This window comes from Salvia hispanica, chromosome 4, assembly GCF_023119035.1.
Source record: "Salvia hispanica cultivar TCC Black 2014 chromosome 4, UniMelb_Shisp_WGS_1.0, whole genome shotgun sequence".
NCBI classification, from domain to species: domain Eukaryota; kingdom Viridiplantae; phylum Streptophyta; class Magnoliopsida; order Lamiales; family Lamiaceae; genus Salvia; species Salvia hispanica.
Genome location: NC_062968.1, coordinates 20,492,467 through 20,515,891, shown reverse-complemented (window position 1 = coordinate 20,515,891; position 23,425 = coordinate 20,492,467). Strand labels below are relative to the sequence as shown.

The 23,425-nt window shown below is 32.7% G+C and overlaps 1 protein-coding gene and 1 long non-coding RNA gene across 2 annotated transcripts; one reads left to right on the top strand and one right to left on the bottom strand.

Annotated features, from left to right (window-relative positions):
* Positions 1-17,691: 17,691 nt before the first annotated feature.
* LOC125223666 lies at positions 17,692-19,628 on the top strand. The gene is made up of 4 exons (XR_007176757.1): positions 17,692-17,857; positions 17,945-17,999; positions 18,772-19,097; positions 19,175-19,628. It is a non-coding gene; the product is annotated as an uncharacterized LOC125223666 (long non-coding RNA).
* A 174-nt stretch (positions 19,629-19,802) lies between these two features.
* On the bottom strand, positions 19,803-22,519 carry LOC125223662 (serine carboxypeptidase-like 11). The gene is made up of 14 exons (XM_048126909.1): positions 22,350-22,519; positions 22,117-22,262; positions 21,903-21,979; positions 21,706-21,828; positions 21,514-21,616; positions 21,393-21,430; positions 21,211-21,312; positions 20,968-21,054; positions 20,721-20,876; positions 20,578-20,646; positions 20,383-20,501; positions 20,183-20,296; positions 20,047-20,107; positions 19,803-19,955 (listed from the first exon to the last, which is right to left on the bottom strand). Exons 1-14 carry the CDS (start codon positions 22,478-22,480, stop codon positions 19,872-19,874), a joined length of 1,410 nt encoding a protein of 469 aa, XP_047982866.1. The 5' UTR covers positions 22,481-22,519; the 3' UTR covers positions 19,803-19,871.
* Between the last annotated feature and the right edge of the window lie 906 nt (positions 22,520-23,425).

Below are 23,425 nucleotides of genomic sequence, written 5' to 3'. Positions count from 1 at the left end.
TTTCGTAGCTCAAGCTCAGGTTACATCTAATCCAATCAGGTACTGTTCCCTGATTGATTGATTGATTAACTTTTGAGCACAACAACACCTTAATAATGTGAGCACAACACCACCTTAATAATGTGTTGTTATAGTCAAATTCAAAAAGTTGGTTCATGTACCTCTCTGATGTGCAGAGCTTCTCTCACAGTCGTCATTAGCCCACACATAGGAGGTCGCATATCTCATATACTGCAAAACATGGCAGCTTTGGGTTAAGCTCGATGATGACATGGAGACAATGTGATAGGCAGAGTGGAGTTATACGCGGCATGTTAGTTTACTTCCGCTGGAGAGGGAGAGGATGTCGATTGGATCGTCTAATTGAGACGGTTGGAACTTTCTAGAACCACTTGGTTTTGGTGATAGGAATTTGCATTTTGGCTCTAGAATATGACCATCGTTGATAAGCTTGATGCACTGCACTTGATTAAAAGGCCATCACCATTGTCTAAAACATCAAAATCAATTGACATATGCCAAGAATATATCATTAGTAATTTATACCTGATTGATACTATAAAGAGCAAATGAACATTCAATGTTATGTGGATCTGGATTCTCATACTCTCCGTTACAGCTGACTCTTGCTCGCTGAAATCATTATTCAAGATATGGAAGACCAAGCAAAGGGCAAAAAGACTATAACACTAGTTTAAATTCGCAAATAGACAACGAAAGCACCTCAAATTGTTTGTCTGAAATGAGTGCCACTCTGTGAGCATAAGGTATCTTTTCATTCGTATCCTGAGCTTCATATGTTAGTGAATTCCCAATAATATAGCCCTGTTCCCATTCCACAAAATAGCTATCTTCTTAGGCATAGAGAACCAATGTCAAGAAAACAAATAAGAAGAAAATAAGATTTTAAGAACTGCCATTACTTTGAGAGACATTATAGGCTCTAGTCCAACTTCATTTTTATCCCCTACATTTAATCTAAAATTTTTTTTGGTTCTCTACATTAAGTTTGTGATCTTTTGGTCTCAAATAATATGTTTTAGTCCAAACTTAACTTTTTCCGCTTAAAATTACGCTCAAATGTGTTTGACCAAATTAATAACTTAATTATAAAAAAATTAACATAATTAACTTAATTAATTTAATATTAAAATTGATAAATATTTTTTTACTTAAAATAATAATTGATTATTATTAAACAAAAATTTACTTAGTTAAAGAATTGACTTCATTATAATCTAATTAACTTAATCAATTATTATTCTAAATTAAAATATAAAAACTACCTCTTACTTAATGAAAAAAACATTTACGGGACTTCACCCAAAAATAACATGGAACATTGATTGATATTTGGGGATGGATCGAAAAAAGTATGGTCGCGTAAATGTTAATTTTATATTGAAAATATCATAAAATATTGTTTGCTTTTTGAGGATGGTCGAAGAGAAGCATGGTCCCGTAAATGATAATTTTATTTTATATAAAGTCCCGTAAATGTTACTCCCTCCATCCCAAGGTATTAGACCAACTTTCCTTTTTGAGATGTCCCAACATATTAGACTCATTTCCTTTTTTTACAAAAAGCATCTATCTTATTTTATTCTCCACCTACTTTTTTCTCTCTTATCTCTCCTATTTTTTCCATCTCTCATACTTTACTCTCTCCACTTTAACTATTTAAATATCAATTCCTTAAATCATGTGCCCAAAAGAAGTGAGTCTAATACTCCGGGACGGCGGGAGTAGTATTTTCATAAAATAAGAGACAGCTATCTCTTACTTAGAAACAAATAAGTCAATTTTTATTTTAAATAGTTTTTTAATTTTAATTCATTTTTATTTTTTAAGTAAAAAATATTTTATAAATTTTTATATTAAATTAATTAGGTTGATTAGATTATAATTAAGTCATTAATTTGGTCAAACATGTTTGACCATTAGTTTTAACGAAAAAGGGTTAAGTTTGGACCAAAACATATTGTTTGGGACCAAAAGGTCACAAACTTAATGTAGGGGACCAAAAATGGACTTTAATCTAAAATTAACTACTTATAATTTTTAATTATTAAATTAAATAATATATTAAATCATATAAAAGTACAAAAGTAATTTAGGTAAAATTGTAAACATTTAGATCCCATAAATATTTTAAATTTATATTTTGATATACAAGTAACAAGATGCAATAAAGATCACATAAAATAAGTACTGTATAGTATTCCCTCCGTCCCATAATAGATGTTATACTTTTATTTTTAGTTTGTCCCACAAAAGATATTATATTTTCTTTTTATAAAAAAAACTCTCTCATATTAATATAAATATACTATTTTCTCTCTCCACCTAATACACAAAACAACATCTCCAAAAATCTCATACCATTCAAGTATGTCATCTATTATGGGACGGATGAAGTAATAAATAACTAATATTAAAAATATTATTTAACTAAAAAATAAGTATTAAGTATAACAATATAATATACTCCCTCCGTCCCCCATTAATAGTTACACTTTCGTTTCTGCACTCGTTCTATAAAAATAATAATAAATATTTAAAGTGGAGAAATGGTAAAATAAGAGAGAGAATAATGTAGAGAAAAGTTGACATACTTGGATTTTACATGGTTTTAGAGGGTGGTTTTGTATGAATTTGAGCATATTTCGTCTATTATTAGGCGTGTTTATATCTACTTCTCTATTATGTTGGTATGTTGACCATTTTGTTAAGAATGTGTAGAAAAAGGTACAAAATATGTGGATGTGCAGCAACCTTGGTTTGAGACAATATTTACTGGAGATTTTGAAGTCCAATCAGCCCCTAATGCATATCAATCTCTTCGTCTTCGAAATAGCTTCGCGTGGGTATCTCGCACGCCTCAATCGGAGTTCGCTAAAAGAAATTATGGACGTTATAAAAACACTACGCTGTCTAGAAAATCTCACGCGGCCGGGTGAATTATTACCCTATAATTCCACCCGGCTGGGTGGCATTCTTAAGCCTGCGAGAGTCCAGAAACTTTCAACCGGCCGGGTGAATTTCCAGTGGATTAATTCCACCCGGCCGGGTCCGTCATTTTGGCGTTTTTTAGAGCTAAAACACAATTTTTTGAAGAGAAAAGAAGGAAAAATTAGGTCAATTCTAGACATTCTCGACAAGCGAAAAAACACACGCTCTCTCTTTGTGAAGAACTCTTTGAAGAAGATTGAAGATTCAAGCTTCAATTCATCCGCCAATTGCGATTCGCATCATGATTTCCACTGTTTTTCATAGTTTCTTTTTGTTATCTTCCACAAATATGAGTAGCTAAACTTTTCATGTCGAATTCTTGGTGAAGATGCATTGATTCATAGTTTTAATCCAATTGACTTCGTTTTTATCTTGCTCTTGCAATTGTTTGAATTATTCTTGTGCTTGTTCCTAACAATTACTTGATCACCAATTGGGGGTGTAGGGTTTCTTAGAGTAATCGAGAGATGAAATATTTAACCTTGAAAGAAGAATAATTCACACCTTAATTCAATAAAACTCGGGAGAGTTGAGGTTTTGAGTGGGATCTTTAATCTAATCGAACTATTAGGAGTTAGGTCTAAGAATTAGAAGGAGACTTCAATTATTACACCCAATCTACGGATTTCTCACCTCGGGAGGGGGTTTATCTATATTTGTGATTGATTCAACAATTCTGGAGACTTTAAATGGTAAATAGGTTTTTAGGCTATGAGTTGTGAATCGGATCCTTGAATTCTGCATATTTCTCTATCATTTTCTACAACTTGCTTAATTGTTTTCTTGTTTAAGTGCTTTATTTTAATCTCTGATTTTATGTGTTTTTAGTAGTTGTTAGTTTAAAACCAAAATTCTCGATTGTCTGGATAGTAGTTGAAATTTGTTCGTGGTACTTGGGTTTACACTAAATTGTCTCTGTGGGATACGATATACTCTTGCTTGCTATTTGCTACGATAACCCCGTACACTTGCGGGTATTATTTGGATAAAATAAAGTTGAGTCAAAAGTCTTCTCTACATCATTCTCTCTCTTACTTTACCATTTCTCCACTTTAAATATTTATTATCATTTTTATAAAAGAATGCAGAAACGGAAGTGTGACTCCTAATGAGGGACGAGAGAATAAAAAACTATAGATTCATAAGTATTTTATGGTTTGATTTGATAATAAGAAGCGATATGAATTGATAAAATAAAAAAAGAAAGGTTAGGAGAAGAAAAAATGCTCTTAATGAGGCTTGATCCACAGACTTCTCAATTAAAAGACAAACGACTCAACCACGTGCTTACTAACTTTAATACAATATTTATCGAAAATCCTTATTTTTCTATCAATGGAGGGGTCGATTTCCTATTTATGGCTTGAACCTAAGCGATATTTAGGCTTTTCGGACGGCCAGGGAGAGGGCAGAAACCCCTCCCCCCCTAGAATCCACCAGTGTTATACGTGTACTCCAAGTATACCAATAAAATATGTTTAATACTCATTCTGTTCCATAAAAATAAAGACTATATTTATTTAAGTCTGTCCCAAAAAAATTGGTAGTTTTTATTTTTAGTAACTTCTTTCTCACTAATGATTGCCCCATTTTCCACTAATAATACTTCAATTACATTTATTTTTGTATATCTCTTTATTTTTATAGATATGTGTGAGTACAAAAAATTCCAGCTCAAGTTAATTAATATTTTTTTAATAATTAATTAGTTTTTACATCTATTATATTATCAATATTTATTCAATCCAATTATATACTCCCTCCGTCCAAAATAAGTGACTTGTATTCCTTTTTGGGGTGTCCCACTATAAGTGACCTATTTCCATTTTTAGCAAAAAGTCATCTCTCTTACTTTATTCTCTCTTCTCTCTTCTCTCCTCTATTTTTCTCTCTCTCATACTTTACTCTCTCCACTTTAACTTATTTAAATACCATTCTTTAAATCCCGTGCCCAAAAGAAGTAGATCACTTATCTTGGGATGGAGGGAGTATTTTTTAATAATTTTATAATGACCATTCGACCATTTCATTTTATATATATTTTTATATTATTATTCGTATTAATAGAAAATATTATTAATGCAAAATTTATATAAAAACATAAAAAATGACAAACTAAAAATATAAACAAATAAACAAAAACACTAAATTACCAAAATTGGAATATTAAATTAAAGAAACATAATTAATACTAAAAATTAAAGAAATAACAAATGGTAGAATGTAAGAAGGATTATGTGCTGAAAAAAAAAAGATTTTTTCGTCCATTTTGGCCCATCTATTAAACTTAGACTTTTTTATTAGAAAAAATTTCTCTTTCTAAACAGATGAGATTTATACATTATCTATAAATAATACTCCTTCCGTCTCATAATATATGTCACACTTTCCTTTTTAATTTGTTCCAAAAAAAATGTCATATTTTTATTTTTGGAAAATATTATCTCTCACGTTAATATAAAAATTATATTTTTTCTCTCCATTTAACACACAAAACAAAATATTCTAAAATCCCGTGTCGTCCCACAAGTGTGATATTTTTTATAGGACGACGGAAGTAGTACTTTAATAAAAAAAAAATTATCTCTTTCTTACTTTACCATCTGTGTAATAAAATCTATGTTGTTTTAATTTTTTTTACTAATTTTGATAGATGGTGATAATATTTAAATAATAAATAAAATATTTGTCGATAAATTGCGACAACTGACACAACTTATTTGCCAATAAAAAAAAAGTGAACTGCAAGACCACTTGTTTCATTTGGCCAACTGACTACCATGATCTAGGAGAGAGAGCGAGAGAGAGAGCGAGAGAGAGAGAGAGAGAGAGAGAGAGAGAGAGAGAGAGAGAGAGAGAGAGAGAGAGAGAGAGAGAGAGAGAGATTATATTGAACAATATTTAGTGAAAATTAAGAAGAGAGACCCCTTACACAGTGACACTATCATGGTATGTTATCTCTTTGTAAATTAACACTACAATTTGATATTAAAACCATATTAAAGGCATAGTAATAAACTATTAAAGGCACTTTTTACTATTTGTTTGATCAAATCCATATATTAAAGAAAAATTAAGGAGAGATATCAACTTCAACCGATTCATAATTAGCAAACCCAATTTAATGTGATAGCCAACATATTCTAACAAATTTGAAACTTTTATTATGCAACATTCGATAGAATGGTCTATAAATCTCAATCAATTCTCACCAAACTTAAAACAAATTGAATCAAAACTACACTACAACACATCCACTCCAAAGAAGAAGCTTTCTTTGTTCATTACCATTATTCAACTAGGGCTTCTCATTTCTTGCATTGTAGCAGAGCACTCCACCATTACTGATAACAGAATTGGATTGAGTTATTTAGTTTTTCAATCCATCCATTGTTAGATCACTCATGTTTAATAAGCATCTGAGATTTCGTTTGGACAAATTAATATAACTGTTTATTAGATGCAAAATCTGTATGTACATAATAAGAGAATGGAAAATTACATAACATATATCAGCAGAATAAAATAAATAATTGAAGAAACAATAAAATGTTTTGATTTTTGCAAAAAAAAGAGGAATGATTCAACTACCGTGAGACGATGAAAAAATAAAAAATTCACGTTTAGTAACATACACAAACAGAATAGAAAATTCCAAGTGCTTTAATCCAAGCAAGAAAGGAAATTCATTTTAGAAATGAAGATGGGTGCGATTTTAGAGTAGGAAGAGACATAGCCATCTTCTTATCATTTCCAAACACTCTCTAGACTTGTGTTCTGGTGCTGTATGCCCTGCCCCCTGCATATATACATTGCAACCATAAAAATATGTTACTAATATTTTACTTCATTTCAAATTAAATATATAAAAATATTGCATATTTAACTTGCCTTGACTGTAGCAAACATGAGGTAAGCCTCCTTGATCTTACTCTTGTATAGCTCTGTGTATATGCAAATCATATAACACACAAGGTTGAGCAATGAGATTTTTACTTCAATAATCAGTTGCTAGAGTAGCAAAATTCACCCTGCAACTTGAGCATCGACGGTCCACGCCCTCCACTCATCATTCACGGACACATTCAGTTTGCGTATCCATTTCAACGTGGCAATGTAAGGTACAGTCATGTCAAAAACAAAGATCAGCTGAATAGCTTCACTAAAGTTGTCAAAAACATGTAAATGAGTTTACAGACCGTGGGATCAAATTTTGAGGTCACCTATACACCAAGGCTTGGAAGCCTCTATCACTCAGCTTTTGATGATACTCGACAACACTCAGTTAGGTCGTGGGATCAAATTTTTTCGTTCGTAGAAAAAAATAAACTCGGGTAAAGTTCGTGATATTATTTGCCAAATTTAAAGTTCGTGGGAAAAATTCAACTTTTTGAAAATTTCATGATATTAGATGCCAATATCCCTTTTAATTATGTACTTTTTTAATATTATTTTTTAGTAATTTGTAATAGTATTTCAGGTTTTTTTAATGCATTAAAATATTGTAGAAATATTTTAGTAATTGATATTTAAATTGAATAATAGAATAGTAAACACGTGAATAGTGTACGAAGATGCCTTGCTGAAGAGCACATGTATGGATGTTGTGCTCTTGTTGAAGAGAGGGAATTAAAATTTAATAAAAGTCGGTCTGGACCCACATTGTGCTCTGGTGCAAGAGCACGGGCGCAAGAGCACGATGTAGATTCTCTAAACAAGATAGAGGAAAAGTAAAAAAACAGATGGAAAAGACCGGATAAGATAAAGAAATAAAATTTCCATTTTTATAATAAGATTATTTTTCGTAGAATGGGTTAACGAGGGATTACTATATTTTCAATGTCAAAGGAAGAACGAAATAGCTAGAAAAAAAATTGAAATTTTACCAAAATGACCCTTGTGATGTTTATCAATACATCTACTCTCCGAAGAATGTGAACATGTTGAGAGACAACTGTATTGACGCATCATTCTCATGTGTTCATTTGTTATCACCGTACTACCCAAATTTGGTCTTGATTCATGACTATGATATACTGAGTGGATATTGTGTGGCTTGTAACGTGTGACGTGACAACATACATCCATCGCAAAAATACACCCATTTTGATACCTATACTCCAAAGTACACTAATACATTATAATGGTGTCATTTGTTAGATAATAGTACCAAGATATAATTTAAGATTGAGTTGTTAAATTATTTTAGTTGGAAAAAATTTGATACTACTAATCATCCCATGATTATCTATTTTAGAATTGAATTATGGGAACAAATCTCATAAACCAAACACATTACATATTTCTGAGATACAATCTTACAAATCGAACAATCCCTATATTTATTATTGTATCCGTCCCATAAAAAATACTACTAATAAATTAAAAAAACAATAACAGTAAATTACAAAAATTGGACTATGAAATTAAAGATACATAATTAATACTCAAAATTAGAAAAACAACAAATTGTAGATATAAGAAGGATTATATGTGCAGAAAAAGAAGAAGAAGAGATTTTTGTGTGTAATAACAAATTAGATCTCAGTTTATAGAGGATGAAAAATTATGAATTTTGATATAACTTTCTTATTTTTTAAAAATTATATATAAAAATTATAAATATTGTTCTTTAAAAATAGAAACTACTATCTTTGTCCATTAAAAATCTAGAAATTATTTCCATTTTGGGCCGTCCTTTAAAAATAAAACTTTTGAATAATTCTAATATTTTAGAACATGAACCCCACAATCCAGTTTAATCTGATAACCCACATTTTCTAACAAAATTGTTAACTTTTATTCTGTAACATTTGATAGCATGATCTAAAAAACCCAGTCAATTCTCAGCATGAAACAGTCAAAACTACACTACACCACATCTACTCCAAAGATGAAGCTTTTTTTGTTCATTACCATGTTTCAACTAGGGCTTATCATTTCTTACGTTGTTGCATAGCATTCCACCATTTCTGATTTCATAATTGGATTGAGTTAGTTAGTTTTTCAATATATGTGACTTTAGAAATCACTATATATGGTCATGATTAATAAGCATCTAGGATTTCCTTTGGCCAAATTAATTTAACTGTTTATTAGTGACAAAATCTTTATATGCTTAATAATTGAATGGAGTATTTGTTGATTTTGCAATAAAGGGGAACGACTTGACTACAGTGGGATGAAAAAAAATCGATATACGAATTTTGTAACATACACAAACAGAAAAAGAAATCGAAAATTCCAGTGCTTTAATCCAAGCAAGAATGGAAATGTATTATAGAAATGAAGATGAAAAAGATTTTAGAGTGGGAAGAGAGATAACCACCTTCTTAACATTTCCAAACACTCTCTAGGGAATACATGGCATGGTGGTTCATTTTGGCTGGAGAGGGAGAGGGAGCCGATTGGATCATCTACTAGAGACGGTAGGAACCTTCTAGAACCGTCTTATGGTAGTGTTGGGATTTCTTTGCAAATTAGGTCCAGAATCTGATCATGATAGACAAACTTGGCGCACTGCACTTGATTAAAAGGCAAAGCAATCAGGGTCGTCTAAAACATCAAAATCAATTGACATTTGCAAAGAAAATATCATTAGTGATGTATACCTGATTAATAATATAAAGAGCAAATAAACATTCGATATTATTGGGATCTGGATTCACATACTCTACGTTGCAGCTGATTCTTGCTCATTGAAGTCATTATTGAAGACATGGAAGATGAAGCCAAGAACGAAATGAAAGCATCTTTGAGTAGCAACTTCACCAATACCATCATGTTCGTAGACAACACTTGAGGTATAATATCAATAGCACTAGTTTAAATTTAGTTATTTGCACTATTTATGAGTTTCACACCTATTAGGAGTAATATTAATACTAGATGAATTTAAAAACTAAAAAAAAGACTGTAAAGACTATGCTTCTATGCATGGAAGTAACTATTTTTATTCAAATCACATATACACCCTATGTCCGTGGAAAGTAGGAGTATAAACTTTTGATTAGACATGAATTTTAATCACAAATTGGTAAAGTAAGAGAGATGTGAGAGAGGTAGTAGTGAAAGTAGTTTTAGTGAAGAATGAGGTCCACATTATTAGTAGTTGGATTCTAAAATTAGAAAGTTTATATTTTTTAGTAACGGACTAAAAATGAAATTGTTAATACTTTTCATGAAAACGGCTAAACTTCGTTGAATTTCTCACAGTCATTATGAAACCCTAGTTAATTCTTTAGATGGATAATGTTTCAACATAAAATGACATCACTCATCATTGTGTGTGTGAGTGTGTTAACGTAGGCAACGGAAGTAACATGGTGGCCTTTCCATAAATGTTAACCATCAGATCCATAAACATTTGTTAATTATTGTTTCGATGATGATCGTTGGATTGATTCCATGCCCTTGCAACATTCAACTAAATAATTGTCCTATATGTTGTTTTTTTTGAAATGAAGGGGAATGATTCGACTAACGAAATAGTACAAGTTTTATGTTGGGTTAGGGCTCCCAAATTATGGAAAAAAGACTCAAATATTATTGGCCCATTTATTTACATAAATAGATCAATGGAGAACTTATAAATACCTATCATGTGTGTAGGAGCCGCCACAATTGAGAGAAGAAAGAGAGAGAAACGTGTAGAAGGAAAGGAGGGGTAAAAGAGTGTTCTCCAAGTTTCTGCACTGCGCAGTCTCGGGTTTTGTCTCGATCGGGGGTCCAAACGTTGTCCGATCGACTTAAAATTTTAACTGGAGGTAGAAGACTCGTGGTTGTTCTTCATTCTGACCGAAGGAAATTGAATTTGAACGGTTAGATCTTTAGTTATAAATTTCTGAACGTGACTACAGTTCTTGAGATGTTTATTTCATCTATTTTGAAGTTGTATTGATTATCTAGTGCCTTCGTTGTGTTGTTAAGGATTAGATATCATTGTAAACTTCTTGCTTGTATTCTCTCCTTGGTGATAGTGGATTTGGTAGACCGGTGTGTCTCGTGGTTTTTATCTCTTCACATTGAAGAGAGTTTTCCACGTAAAATCTTGGTGTTGATATTTTCATTATCGTTTTCTCATTATCATATTATTGATTCGTCCACATTAGTTTCTATTATATTGTGCTCCTATCATATTCTTGCAATTAGGGAGGTTTGTTTATCCGTTGCGCCTCAGAATTAGGCCATTCCTCCCAATAGAGTGGTATCAAGAGCCATGGTTTCCTTGAATGGAATGAATTATCACATTTGGAAGGGCAAGATCAAAGATCTTTTATTTGTGAGAAGTTTGCATCAACCTGTGTTCGCCTCTGAGAAGCCGCAGTCAAAGAATGATGAAGATTGGGCTTTTGAGCATGAACAGGTGTGTGGTTATATCCGAATGTGGGTGGACGACAATGTTCGCAATCTTGTTGAAAATGAAAAAAATGCGAAGACACTCTGGAATACTCTTGAGAAGCTGTACGCCTCCAAGACAGGTAACAACAAACTTTATCTGTTGAAACAGTTGATTAATTTGAGATACTCTGAAGACTCGTCTATATCGAATCATGTGAATGAGTTTCAAGGCGTGTTAAATCAATTGTCTAGTGTTGGTGTTACTTTTGAGGACGAGATACTTGGCTTATGGTTACTGAATATTTTGCCTGACTCTTGGGAGACATTTTGAGTCTCGCACACTAACTCTACTTCTGATGAAAAAATGTCATTTGATTATGCCAAGAATGGAATTCTCAATGAAGAGATTCGAAGGAAGACTCAGGGCACATCGTCGCAGAATGAAGTCTTGTTTACAGAGCAGAGGGGGAGAAATCCAAATAGAGGTCAAGGTAATAGTGGAAGGAGTAGAAGCAAGTCTAGATCATCCAAATACAAGGATGTTGAGTGTCATTATTTCCACAAACCAGGTCATATCAAGAAAAATTATTGGTCTTTGAAGAACAAAAAGAATGGAAATAATAAGGATGCAGAGAAGTCAAGTCTGAAGAATATAGTACTGACCGTGTTGCTACTGCTACAAGTGATGATCTTATCATTGTTTTCTGATGACCATGATATCAATTTGGTCTCTTCTGATATATGTTGGGTTGGTGACTCCGGTGCCGCAATCCATGTTACTCCCATAAGAGAGTTTTTCAGCATTTACACTGTAGGTGACTTTAGTCCTTTGAGGATGGGCGACAGTGGTCTTACTAAGTTATTGGCATTGGAAATATTCATTTGAAAATGAAGAATGGTTCTACAGTGCTACTTCGAGATGTTAGACATGCTCCAGATGTTCGACTGAACTTGATTTCCATTGGGAGACTTGATAGTGATGGCTATGGAAATAACTTTGTTGATGGAAAATGGAAGATCAGCAAAGGGTCCCTGATATTGGCTAAAGGTTTGAAGTTGAAGGAAAATCTGTATATGTTAGAAGCTTCAATTTCAGATGACTCGGTGAATATAAGATATAATGGTAATATTTCATTTTGGGGGTACAGTTGTACCCCCTTGTACCTTAGTGGATACGCCACCGTTGGTAATAGACCCCACAATCCACTCACCTTTTTCCACTCACCTTTTATTATAAAACTAATATATAAAAGTAGGACCCACATTCCACTATCTTTTTTCACTAACTTTCCTTTATATTTCTTAAAACTCGTGTCAAACTCAACCGAAACTCCTAAAGTGGGACGAAGAGGATGTATACGAAATTACTCTACAAAGGCCAGTGGACCAACCAAGTTTAGCATTCAATGAACTCCTAACTCTTTTAAATCCCTATCTGATTGATTTCACAATCTGTCACCTTTTTGAAATCGACAAAAATTAACAGTCATATATTATGAAAACAATCTTACCACCATAAGAGTCACCAGTAACATAGATTCTTGATAAACTATAAGGATGAGCTATGTATTCATATTCATGACAGTGAAACCAACAAAAGAAGTTAAACTTCATCATCGCTATCAATAACAACAATAACAATAACCAACAAATTAAAAAACATGTCAAGCAAAAGCAACCTTGTGTAGAAACATGTCGAATTTTTTAAATATTCAATTAATCTAATAAATTTTCTTATCTTTTCTTTATTTTCTTATAAAGTTTAATTCTTTTAATATATTTAATATTTTTTTTATATTTTCTATTTGTCTCACAATAAATTTTTAAAGTGTTTTTTACTTCTTTTTAATTTATTTATTTTATTATTTCTAATTATTATCATTTTTTGGATAGTGAATTTTCTTACCGAAGAATTAATGTCATACTAAAGTTAAGTTAAAAGATGGATTCTGAAGCTTCAAGTATAACATTACTGGAGGTATTACTATATTGTAAGCATCAATCTCATGTGGTCATTTTTCCATACCGTACTGCCAAAATTTGGTCTTGATTCATGACTATGATATACTGAGTGGATATTGTGTGGCTTGGAACGTGTGACGTGGCAACATACATCCATCGCCTAATATACCACATAATCACCATCCCCATTTTGATACCTATATCTATACTCCCAGGCCGACGCAGAAATATTTACCAATAGGAATTGGAATTTCTAAATTTTATTTTAAATTATATTTTTGAGTGATTTAAATTATTTATAGGACTTTTACATAATAATTTGTACTAAACTTGAATAAATTTTTAAAAAATATTAATAGAAAAAAGTTGAAAAAATAATTTTATTGAGTGCTTTAGCCCCTCCTCTCTGTTACTTGGGTCCACCAGTGATAATACATACGGTATAATGGTGTCGTTTTCTATATAAAATAGTATCAAGATATACTTTAGAATTTAATTATGAGATTATTTTAGTTGAAAGGAGTTAGCTATGGCTAATTGTCCCATGATTATTCATCTAGGATTGAATTATAGGAATAAATTTTATAAACCAAACATACTACTCCCTCCGTTTAGGGCTGGGATTCAGTCGATTCGGTTACTAACCGAACCGACAAGTCAATTAACCGACAATATTTCGGTTCCCAACCAAAAAACAAAACCGGCACCAACAAGTAGTCAGTTAGTTCAGTTAGAACCGAACGGTTAACCATTAACCGATGGAACCGAAAATTACTGAAAATTTTTACTTAATTATGCTGTTCCATGAGATTTGAAGTAGGATACAGCCAATCAATGCATTGACGGATTATTGGTAAATCCTTGTTCTATTTTCTTCTTTTTATAATAGTCTATTCTCTCCTTTCTCTGTTGATAGAACGTTGTGGGACAATCAACATATTTTTTTTTATCTTTTATCCTTATCATTCTCTATACTTATTTACAAATTTATTGCATATAATCTAATTATTTCTTATGTACAATGTAGTCCACGAAACTTTACTCATAGTTGTAAATATGTTGGCTAAATTATTTTTTATATATACTAGTTATTTAATAGCTACTCCATATAGAAACTTCTAAAAATATTTAATAATTGTAATCTATTAATCTCGGCTAATATTTATAGAATCTAGGATTAAGGATTTTGTGGAAATATTATTCTAAGAAAATCGAAAAGGAAATTCAAAAATGAAAAAGAAATTAACAAGCAAGGCTGAAACTATTTGCCAACATCTCATAAAATAAAATAAAAATCAATTTATAAACTATAAAACAATCATGTTAATCTATTTGTATTATTTAAATTTAAATTTAAATTATGCCTCAACTTCTGTTCACCTTCATTAAAAAACATGCATTTAAGAAAATTGCATAAACCCACAAAATCACTTATGTATCTTAAAATATCCCACATTGACTTTGACAATATAATAAGAATACAAAACATTGTTATAAAAAATAAGCCTCTTCCTTTGGGCCTTTGGGCTTTGGTATATACATATGTGGCTCATAGCCCATATAAATATGAGTCTACAATATAGGTGGACTTAAATTAATCGGTTTTCGGTTCGGTTAATCTCGGTTTGAACCGATAACCGACATCAATGCGGGGCTCCTGACCGGACCCGAACCGTAACTGTTATTTTCGGTTCTCGGTTAACTGAAAACCGACATTTTCGGTTCGGTTCTCGGTTAACCGAGAACCGACAAACCGAATACCCAGCCCTAACTCCGTTTCATAGTAATAGAGTCATTTTGCCATTTTGATACGTTCAATAGTAATAGAGTTATTCCCCTTTTTAGTAAAAAGTCAACACATTTTTCCACACCTACTTTATCCTCCCTTACTTTATTCTTTCTTCATCTCTCTACCTTTTTCATTTTTCACTTTACTCTCTCTTTACTTAATTCACCTAACACAATTTTTCTTAATCTCCGTGCCGAAAAGAAACGCCTCCATTACTATGGAACGGAGGGAGTACATATTTAATTTTGAGATACAATCTTACAAAGCGAATACTCCATATATTTATTATTCTATCCGTACCATAAAAAATACTAATAAAAAAACAATAACAGTAAGTCACAAAAATTGGAATATGAAATTAAAGATAACATAATTAATACTCAAAATTAGAAAAACAACAAATTTTAGATATAAGAAGGATTATGTGTAGAAAAAAAAGAAGAGATTTTTGTGTGTAATAGTAACGAATTAGGTCTCAGTTTATAGAGGATGAAAAATTATGAATTTTGATATAACTTTTTATTTTTAAAGATAATATATAAAAGTTACTAATTATGTTCTTTAAAAATAGAAACTATTATCTCTGTCCTTTAAAAGTAAAAATTATTTTCATTTTGGGCAGTCTCTTAAAAAAAAAAAAAGAAGAGATTTTTGTGTGTAATAGTAACGAATTAGGTCTCAGTTTATAGAGGATGAAAAATTATGAATTTTGATATAACTTTTTATTTTTAAAGATAATATATAAAAGTTACTAATTATGTTCTTTAAAAATAGAAACTATTATCTCTGTCCTTTAAAAGTAAAAATTATTTTCATTTTGGGCAGTCTCTTAAAAATATAAATTATTTTCATTTTGGATTGTTCCTTAAAATAGAAACTTTTGAATCTTTCTACTATTTTAGAACGTGGACCGCACAATGCACTAACACTAATTTCACTACTTTTTCTTCTCCTTTCTCTAACATTACCTATTTTTCTTTTCCACTCTCTTACTTTACTAATTGTGCACTAAAACTCGTGCCGTTCAAAAGTTTCTATTCTTTAAGGACGGATGTAATATGCCCGTCCTTTAAAATTAAAAATATTCTATTTTAGTATAACCTTGCACTCAGGGGCGGATCTACTCTATATACACAAGGGGCAATTGCCCCACCTCTACTTTTCATTTATCCATAGATATATACAATATATTATTATAATATGTGTATTATTAATAACTTTGCCCCTGTAATATTTTATTAGAAAAATCTTTGTTGCCCCATTGAAAAAAACGAAAAGTCAAATATGTACTTTAATTAATATTTAATAATACTTAGTTGTTTTTAGAGAGAAAATCAAAAGTTATTTGAATATTGAAAAATCAAATGTTAGTCTTTCTCTGCTTTGGAACTTATAGAGAAAAATGAGAAGGAAACAAAAGAAAAATGAATTATGTGGAAATGGCTGTTGCGAATTTAATAAGATTTTTCATTGCGAATTATTTTCAAAACAATGCAGAAAAGAAGTGACTCAACTTAATTAGAACGGATGAAGTATAATTTTATTATCTTTATCATTTTATGTTTATTTATTTATCAATATATATTTATACTTTTGCCCCCTCTCGTACAAATTTCTGGCTTCGCCCCTGCTTGCACTCACCCATAGCATATTCTAATTTAATTCCATAAACACCTTACACTACTATCATTTGATATCTCTTTGTAAATTAACACTACAATGTGCTATTAAAACCATATTAAATTTGATATTAAAACCATATTAAAGGAAAAGTAATAAACTGATAGTAATACATATTAAAGGCATTTTTTACTACTCTCTTCTTTCGCGAAATGTTGTTCACGTTTGACTCTGTGCGTATTTTAAGAAATGTAAAGAAAAATGAGTGAAAAAGGTTAATGGAATGTGGAACCTACATTCCACTAACCTATTTCACATAATTTTATTTACAATTTATAATATTACGCTGCACTACTGATGATGTGAAGATCACTCTCAACTAACATTATCATTTATTTCTCTATCTTTCTTACGTTATCGAATATACACTAAAACTCGTACCGGACCAAATACTCATATTTTTCACGAAGAAGGAAGAGTATTTAAAACATATCAAGGATATATAACTTCAACCGTTTCATAATTGGCAAATTCAATTTAATCTGATAACCCACATATTCTAACAAAATTGAAACTTTTATTATGCAACATTAGATAGAATGGTCGATAAAACCCAATCAATTCTCAGCAAAACTTAAAACAATCAAAACTACACTACAACACATCTACTCCAAAGATGAAGCTTTTTTTGTTCATTACCATGTTTCAACTAGGGCTTATCATTTCTTACTTGTTGCATAGCATTCCACCATTTCTGATTTCATAATTGGATTGAGTTAGTTAGTTTTTCAATATATGTGACTTTAGAAATCACTATATATGGTCATGATTAATAAGCATCTAAGATTTCCTTTGGCCAAATTAATTGAACTGTATATTAGTGACAAAATATTTATATACAGTACATAATAAGTTAATGGAGTATGTGCTGATTTTGCAATAAGGGCACGTTTGGTAGCTCTTATAAGCCCACAAAAACATGTAAAAGCCCAAAAAAGGGGAAGTTATCTCATCTTCTCCACCGTTTGGTAGAGGACGAGTTTGTGAGAAGATCCGGCATAAAATTCCCGGATCTCGCGGATATTGACATTAGAATCGGCGATTCTTGCATTCCACTATCCCACAAAATTTGTGGTATTATTTTTTCTCCACTTCTCCGACTTGTCTTGTGAAGTTTTATGCCCAAATTGCCCTCTTAATTTTCGATCGCTTCATACACAGAGGGAGCACCAGAAACTCCTTGGTGGCGGTAAATCGAGGTCTCGGACCAGCACAGGTATGCCTTTGATGTTCACCCTTCAATCGTTGATTTGTACATTTGTGGAGGTGAGCATGTCCTGTAGACTTGTCGCTGAAGTTGGATCTAGGGGTATATGATGTTGTTTTTGAAAAGGGTTTTTGATTGCTGGTGTGGAATTTGCATATCTGTGATGAAATGTTGGTGCTCAGGATAACCATGTGGCTGGGTTGTTTATTTACTCACTCCCTTACAGTTGCTTCTCATTTCTTACTTTGTTCTTGTAGGATGGTATTACATCTTTGCTCTTATTTTTTTGTGTGATAAGGTTGCCATGGTCTGTGGATTCCTGCGGTCTATTTTCTTTCTATATGGCTATGACTGTTCAAGATGATATTTTTTGGGGAATTTTTAGATGTGGGCTCTTGAATTCCGGTGCTTTTTTTTTTGTGTTGGAATTTTGCCCTGAAGTAAAAAGTTTGTTTCTTTGTGCCAAGAAGTGTCCCCTCGATTCATTTGTGATGCTTAATTTTCTGAAATTGAGTGTGGGGGAGAGTAGTCTTGAAGATCGAATTGATTTGATTCTTGAAGATTGGAAGAAATTTAGGCTTCTAAGTCTTCAATTGGATCCAAAGATAACTACTTTACACCTTGTTTGAGTTAGGTTTCTTGGTTGAGGGAAACTTCCAAGTCTGCAACTCACAACCACCTTATAGCTTGATTTTAAAACACAATATAAAAATGGTGTCTTGATTCTGTAGTATTAGTTTTTTTGTACAACCTTTCTTATATTTTATCCCCCAAATCACAGGAAAAGAATCTATATATATACGGAGGAAGGTGAGGATTCAAGAAAATGGGATGAATTACTACCTGATGCACTAGGCCTAATATTCAAGAATCTCTCACTATGTGAGGTTCTAACAGTTGTTCCAGGAGTTTGCAAATCGTGGGGACGAGCAGCCACGGGGCCTTACTGCTGGCAAGAGATCGACGTTGAGGAATGGAGTCGAAATAGGAAGCCGGAGGTCGTGGATAGAATGCTCCGATTGCTAATAGCAAGAAGCCGTGGCTCTCTCCAAAAGCTCACTGTCTCTGGCCTCTCCTTGGACAAAACCCTTTTGTTCATAGCAATCAGTAAGTATTTAAGAATGTTTAGTTTAGTTTAGTTTTTCGACTCTTCGTTGCGTAATTCGTGCGATTTTGGTTGCAAGTGGTCGATCTCTGTGAAGTGTGAGACTGCTGCGAAATACACGACGCAGTAGTGGGGAAGGCTGCTGCAATGCTGTGTGTACGCAAACGACCGACATATGAGGAGTGGTGAAAGAGATACAACGATACCAGACGGACTTCCATTGCATGTGAGCTTTCGCTTTCCCTTCGAAGCCATTGAAACAACTTCAGTCGGAGGATGCTATTCAGCATGGATTTGCAATGAAAGCAAAGGATGGTGCAAGTGCTTATATGAAGGGAAAGGGGAGAAGTTGGCGCCAATGCGAGAAGATTTCCGCGCCAAGCTGAAGATTTGCAAAGACGACGGAGGATAAAGGGGACATTACATCTTAAAAAGTGGGGGCATTTTTGTATTCACGGGGCATAATATAACTATCCACTGTAATGACTAACCCTACCAAACAATGGATTAAGTTACAAAAAATTTCTACCAAACGCCATTATAAGCAATATTAGCTATTTAAAATTCTGGAAAAACCCATTATATGAGAAGTTAATAAAAGCCCTGCATTTCTACCAAACGAACCCTAAAGGGGAATGATTTGACTGCAGTGGGATGACAAAAAATCGATATACAAGTTTTGTAACATACACAAACAGAAACAGAAGTAGAAAACTCCGTTGCTTTAATCCAAGCAAGAATGGAAATTTATTATAGAAATGAAGATGATAAATATTTTAGAGTTGGAAGAGAGATAACCATCTTCTTAACATTTCCAAACACTCTCTAGGCTTGTATTCTGGTGCTGTATGCCCTGCCCCCTGCATATATGCATTGCAACCATCCAAAAAATGCTAATATTTTCTTTCATTTCAAATTAAATGCTTAAAATAAATTACATCTTTAACTTGCCTTGATTGTAGCAAACATGAGATAAGCTTCCTTGATCTTACTCTTGTATAGCTCAGTGTATCTGCAAATCACATAACACAATGTTGAGCAATGAGATATTTGCTTCAATCATTAGTTGCTACAGCAAAAAATTCACCCTGCAACTTGACCATCGACGGTCCACGCCCTCCATTCATCATACATGGACACATTCAGTTTGCGTATCCATTTCAACGTGGCAATATAAGGTATACTCATGTCATGATCACCGCTGAAACAAAGAGACGTATAGCTTCACTAACAATGTCGAAAAATATACGCAAGTACTAAAACAATGGGAATCAGATTTGATTTCACCTATACACCAAGGCTTGGAAGCCTCTATCACTCAGATTTTGATGATACTCAACAACGCTTTCTATGTCTTTTTCGTAGGTTACGCTCACGTTACATCTCGTCCAATAAGGTACCATACCCTGATTAATTGATTTTCAAGCAAAACGACATCTTAATAATGTGTTATACTCAAATTAAAAAAGTTGGCTAATGTACCTCTCTGATGTGTAGAGCTTCTCTCACAGTTTCATCGTTAGCCCATACGTAGGAGGTCACATAGTGACTCTGCAAAATACGACAGCTTTGAGTTAGGCCAATGATAACATGAAGGCAATGTGACAGGCAGAGTGGAGGAATACATGGCATGGTGGTTCATTTTGGCTGGAGAGGGAGAGGAAGCCGATTGGATCATCTACTAGAGACGGTAGGAACCTTCTAAAACCACCTTCTGGTAGTGTTGGGATTTCTTTGCAAATTAGGTTTAGAATTTGATCATGATTGACAAACTTGGTGCACTGCACTTAATTAAAAGGCAAAGCAATCAGAATCATCTAAAACATCAAAATCAATTGCATTTGCAAGGAAAATATCATTAGTGATGTATACCTGATTAATAATATAAAGAGCAAACAAACATTCGACATTATTTGGATCTGGATTCACATACTCTCCATTGCAGCTGATTCTTGCTTGCTGAAGTCATTATTCAAGACATGGAAGATCAAGCCAAGGACGAAATAAAAGAATCTTTGAGCAGCAACTTCACCAATACCATCATGTTCGTAGACAACACTTGAGATATAATATCTATAGCACTAGTTTAAATTCGCAAATAAACAACGAAAACACCTCAAATTGTTTGTCAGAAATGAGTGCCATTCTGTGAGCATAAGGTATCTGTTCATTCGTATCCTGAGCTTCATATGTCACTGGATTCCCAACAATGTAGCCCTGTTTTCATTCCACAAAATAATTACTATCTTCTTAGCCATACAAACCAGTGATAAAAAAAAATCACAAACTCTCATTACTTTGAGTGACATTATTGGCTCTAGTCCAGCTTCATTTCCTGCAAGTTTTCGACTTAAATGACGAGAAAACAAAAAAGGAAATAAATAAATCTTAAGCATATTTTATATCAGATGCAATTACCTTTAGCGATTTGAAGAGCAAGCATGGGAACAATCTTGCCACCATAAGAGTCACCAGTAACATAGAAACGATTCTTGATAAACTCGGGATGAGCTAACAACCACTGTATTTGAAACCAGCAAAAGAAGGTAAACTTCATCATCGCCAACAACAACAACAAAAATGAAAAAAAACATGTGAAGCAAAAGCAACCTTGCGTAGAAATGTGTAATTATGTTGGGTTGAATTAGTGTCGGAGGAAGAGTAGCCTCTTGTAGTGTTGGAATATGAAAATCCAGCTCCAACAGGGTAATCTAGGAATATAATGTTGGCAACCTAAGACCATTAACAACACCATTATCATGTAATGTGGCTGAATTCAAGAATGGAAACTTATTTATATGTCAAACCTTAGTCCAAGAATATGGGTTCAATACAAGAGAAGGTAAGCTTCCATCAAAGTTCTCAAAATCAAAGGCCAATGGACCTACATTTCAACATTAAATATTCTAATTATCACCAATCCAACAAATAGGCCACCAAGCTCAGAAAACATAGGATAAATAGCCAACACAAAACTACATTTCTTTGTGTGTGAGATAGTGACAGAGAGAAAGAAGAGACCGATTTCATAAAAGAAGCCGGAAAGGGCAGCGCAACCGGGGCCGCCAATGAGCCAGAGCAGCAAAGGGTCTCTAGCTGGGTGGTTTTCGGACTCGACGAAGTAGTAAAAGAGCTGGACTTCATCATTCTCTCCAACCCCAATATATCTGAATCCCACAAAACAACATCAATTCTTTCCAACTAAACAGAGTAAAACAGAGAAAAACAGAGTGAATTGAGAAATGGAAAAACACCCTGTTTCGAGTTTGAAAGGCAGAGCTCCGTCGTAGCCGGGAAGGGTTTCCACGATAGACTGTGAAGCAGCAGATTTGAATCGGACAAAAAGTAAAACAAGGAAATGCAAGAATGGCTTCATAAGCCACATTGCATTCCTAATTTAGTTCAAACGTGTATAATTAGAGTCGGCTGGCACAAGAAATTTAAATCCAATGAACATGTGATGTTACCTTATCCAATAGTGGTCCAAAACACCATTCATATCTTTATACTCGTCTTTTTTAGTACTCCGTATACGTTGATAAAATATCTCCCAACAACTACAATCAATAAATTATTAATGAGGTTAGGTGTGAATGAGTCTAACAACTATCGTTATACATAGGGGTGGGTCGATACGATATATCGTATCGAAAACGTTGTATCGTGTATCGTATCGAAAATATCGATATGAAAGAATTTCATATCGTTATCGTATCGAAAGTTTCGATATATCGAATTTCGATATATCGAACTTTCGATATAAAAAAATTTCATATCGTTATCGTATCGATATTTCGATATATCGTACCGAAATCCGATATATCGTTAAATATCGATATATATCGAAAATTTCGAGATATATCGATATATATCGAAAATAAAATATCGATATATATTGAAAATATCGATATATCAAAAATTTTCGATATAAAACGATATATCGCGATATAAGGAAATTCATATCGTTATCGTATCGAAAACTTACGATACGATATCGCATCGTATCGAAAATTCGATAATTTTTCGATATTTTTCAATACGATACGAGCGATATATCATTTTTTCAGTATTTTTCCCCAGCCCTAGTTATACATAATAACACTCTTCGCAACATTTCATTATGATATACCATAAAATCGGTACGATATAGGTATTTAAAATTTCAGATTGTTTAATACCGAAACTTCGGTATATAGTAGTTCAGTATATCAAAATATTTGATATAGTAATAACATGATATTTTCTCATATTGATATTTTTGGCACAATATACGGTACAACATTTTTAGTACGTCTCCTACTCTTGTATAGCTATGCGTATATGCAAATCA

Bases quoted from the DNA above. Each gene is read 5' to 3' on its own strand.
- LOC125223662 (XM_048126909.1), bottom strand. From the start codon at position 22,480: ATGTGGCTTATGAAGCCATTCTTGCATTTCCTTGTTTTACTTTTTGTC. The intron at 21,829-21,902 runs GTTTGACATATA...TAATGGTCTTAG, and splicing joins ACCCATATTCTTGGACTAAG to GTTGCCAACATTATATTCCT. The intron at 20,502-20,577 runs GTACATTAGCCA...TCAATTAATCAG, and splicing joins AAGCTCTACACATCAGAGAG to GGTATGGTACCTTATTGGAC.